The sequence below is a fragment of the Mus caroli genome, chromosome 5 (genome assembly GCF_900094665.2).
Source record: "Mus caroli chromosome 5, CAROLI_EIJ_v1.1, whole genome shotgun sequence".
NCBI lineage: Eukaryota > Metazoa > Chordata > Mammalia > Rodentia > Muridae > Mus > Mus caroli.
The window spans coordinates 116513521-116516926 of NC_034574.1; the positions used below are offsets into that span (position 1 = coordinate 116513521).

The following is a 3406-nucleotide window of genomic DNA, read 5'->3' on the forward strand; positions in this document are numbered from 1 at the left end:
AGATCTCGTTACGGATGGTTGTGAGCCACCATGTGGTTGCTGGGATTTGAACTCTGGACCTTCAGAAGAGCAGTCGGGTGCTCTTACTCACTGAGCCATCTCGCCAGCCCCTAAGGTGGTTCTTGATGGAGGAGACAGTCCTTGCTTATCCTGTTTATTCCTGGCAGATGGGGATGCGTGCGACGTACTCAGGGTGAACCAGAGATGAAATACCTTTTGTGGGAAGGGATGCCTATGAAGGGAAGCTCATTGGCCACACTTGGGGACCTCGGAGAATGGAGAACTCGGGGCTCTATGTTACCTGACCAGTTGTCACTGTCCTCTCCTGTTCGTGGGGTGTCGTCGTCACATGCTCCACGACAGGAATCCGGTGGTGGGGGAGCTAGTTTGAACCCTGCTACTCTCAATTAGGAGTTGTATTGGTATTGGGGTTCTGAACTCTGCTGCTCACTGCCTTACCAGTTCTTCTGTCTGGTGGCACGGTCCACTGTCCACCCACCACCCCGTGTGAGTGCTCACTTTCTTCCTGGGCGTCTCCTTAATGCCACACATGTCTCTCACTCCCAAGGACAGTCCTCTTCAACACCGTGCACAAGCCCTGGTCAGATGTTATTCCCTGCACCTATGAAATGAAGCACACCCTCAAGGAGCTGATACGGGTCAAGGCCTTCCTGCTGGCCGGGACTACTGTGAGCATCGTAGAGGAGAAAGTGAGCAGGCCAGGGGGCTCTGGCCTCCTGTTGGCTGGAGGATCCTGTGTCCGCATCCTCTCCAATGACCCCTTTGCCCATCCTGTTGTCACATTCCACCACCCCACCCCACCCCCACCTCTCCAAGCCTTTTCCAGAAAGGACAAAATGGATGGGGGGTAGGGATGGGGGTGTGGGGGGGGGGGCAGTAGCCGGTCCGCTGCTCGGCTGAGGGTGGAATCTTCTCGTTATCTAGATCCTCTCCTGGCCTGTGGTACCAACTCCCGTTGAGAGTCCCTTGCCTGCCAAGAAGGGGAAAGGCAGCAATAAAAAGAAAGAGCCTGCTAAGGTGATGACAGGACCTGTGTGGGCCACCTCAGGGCAGGGAGGGAGGGGAGTGTGGCACAGTGTCCTGCTCACACCTGTGTTCCTGGCCTTTCCCACAGGATAAGGCCCACAAGAAAAAGGAGCCACCCAGGGAGCTGCGGCAGGACCCTCCTGTGCTGACGGTGCTGGGCAGTGGGCTGGTGTACCTGGAGCCCTTGCTGGCCGGAGAGCCAGTGGTATCCACTGTATGTAATTTCGGGGTGGTCCGAACCCTGGAGACAGACAAGCTCACACATGCCAGGGTATTAAGGGGTCCTTGCTCTTGCCCTTTTGTCTCCGCCTCTCCTCTTCTTTAGGGGAAGCTTGGTGGGCCAGGCAGGGATGGGGGCGTGGCCGGGAGTGGTGGCACTCTGGAGGGGCCCTGGTTGTACAGCAGGGCTGCTGGGCACTTTGCTGGTACACTGACATAGTGACACCTCCTCCTCCAGTTGTGGTCCAGGTCAGCCCCCTTCCTCATCAGGACCTTCTTCTCCTCCTCCCAGTTTCGGGATGAATTCATGGCCCTGGGAGGGGTGGGTGTTCTCCAGTGTCGGCATCTGCTCCAGCAAACGCCTGGTTTTGTGGTTCTCTCTCTCAGGATTCAAAGAAGGTAAAGAAATCTCTCAAGAAAGGTAAGACCCACCAGCAGCCACAGAGGGCAGGGTGGGGACAGAGAGCCTGCCAAGGGGCCGTCCAGGACACAGAGCCCTACAGGAATGAAAGCACTGAAGATCACTTCCATCTGGCACAGAAGCAAGTCCAGAATCTTCTCTAGAGCCCCCGAGCACGGCTGTAGGTTGTGATGATGGGGGAAGGTGCTGGGTGGGGGCTGGGCTGGGCTGAACCAGGAGGACTTATTCTGTGAGCCCCCACATTTCGCGGCTAGGTAAGTCTTCTATCTTTCCTTCACCTTCCACCAGCCCCTCCCTCCCTCCTTCTCTTCTCTTTCCTTCCCTTTCTTCCTTCCTTTCTTCTTTGTTTCTTTCTTCCTTCATTTCTTTCTTTTTTTTCTCATAGTCTACACTGGCCCGGAACTCAGGATTCCACCTGCCTCAGTTTCCAGTGTGTTAGAATTGGGGAGAGGTATTGTTGTTATTGTTGAGTCAGGGTCTCTTCCTGTATCGGCCAGGAACTCACTATGTAGACCAGGCTAGCCTCGAACTCACACTTAGTAGGGTGCCATTAAAATATTTGGAGGTTAGTTTATAGCATTCAGTGCCTTTAATAGAAAAACTTCAAGCCAGGCATGACACAAGCCTGGGAGGTGGAGGCAAGGGGATCGAGAGTTTAAGGTCATACTCAGCTACATGAGTTTAAGGATAGCCTTGGCCGGGCGGTGGTGGTGCACGCCTGTAATCCCAGCACTCGGGAGGCAGAGGCAGGCGGATTTCTGAGCTCGAGGCCAGCCTGGTCTACAGAGTGAGTTCCAGGACAGCCAGGGCTACACAGAGAAACCTTGTCTCAAAAAAAAAAAAAAAAAGAGGTGGTTGCTCCCAATGGCGGGGAGGCAGAAACAGGCATTCAACCCGGGTTCAATGGCCAGCCGGCTTAGCCTACTCATTGAGTCTCACACCAATGATAGACCCTGTCCCCCCAAAAAGAAAAGAGTTGGATGGCACGCCATAGTGGGCTGTATGGACATGTCTTGTGACACCTGACTGTGGGGATAACTGGTAAGATCTTTGAAAACATTTCGTCTTTTAATGTCGCTGAATTGACGATGGTTGCAGCTACAGTGTAGCTGGGGTTGTGTTGCTGCACACATAAGCTGAGGACGGGAGCTTCTCTTTAAAAGTTGCTAAGGATCATCCCATGAGCCCATGCTGGCAAGTGTTCCAGCCCTGAGCCCCAGCCCCAAAGGGAGTATTCTAAGGGATTTCAAATAGGGTTTGTGAATATTCTTGGATATTACGACAAATTTAGTAAGTGCGAAGTTCTTGGTTCTTTCTTTCTTTCTTCCTTTCTTCCTTTCTTTCTTCTTCTTCTTCTTCTTCTTCTTCTTCTTCTTCTTCTTCTTCTTCTTCTTCTTCTTCTCCTTCTTCCTTCTCCTCCTTCTCTTTCTTCTCCTTCTCCTCCTCCTTCTCCTTCTTTTCCTCCTCATCCTTTCTTCTTCTTCGTTTCTTCCTCTTCCTCTTCTTCTTCTTCTTCTTCTTCTTCCTTCTTCTCCTTCTTCCTTCTTCTTCTCCTCCTCCTCCTTCTTCTCCTTTCTTCTTCTTCCTCCTTCTTCTTCTCCTTCTTCCTTTCTTCTCCTCCTCCTCCTTTCTTCTTCTTCTTCTTCTTCTTCTTCTTCTTCTTCTTCTTCTTCTTCTTCTCCTTCTCCTTCTCCTTCTCCTTCTCCTCCTCCTCTTTCT

General features: G+C 52.3%; 1 protein-coding gene across 4 annotated transcripts in view; it reads left to right on the forward strand.

Annotated features, from left to right (window-relative positions):
* Nucleotides 1-3406, forward strand: part of Lrrc43 (leucine rich repeat containing 43) — a 20877-nt gene that overhangs the window by 14809 nt on the left and 2662 nt on the right. The window contains exons 8-11 of one of the 4 annotated variants that reach the window (XM_021162695.1): nt 569-710; nt 946-1038; nt 1136-1318; nt 1654-1687. In XM_021162695.1, the coding sequence (XP_021018354.1) occupies nt 569-710; nt 946-1038; nt 1136-1318; nt 1654-1687 (452 nt within the window). The remainder of the gene's footprint in view (nt 1-568; nt 711-945; nt 1039-1135; nt 1319-1653; nt 1688-3406) is intronic. The other 3 variants (XM_021162698.1, XM_021162696.1, XM_021162697.1) reach the window with 3 other exon arrangements.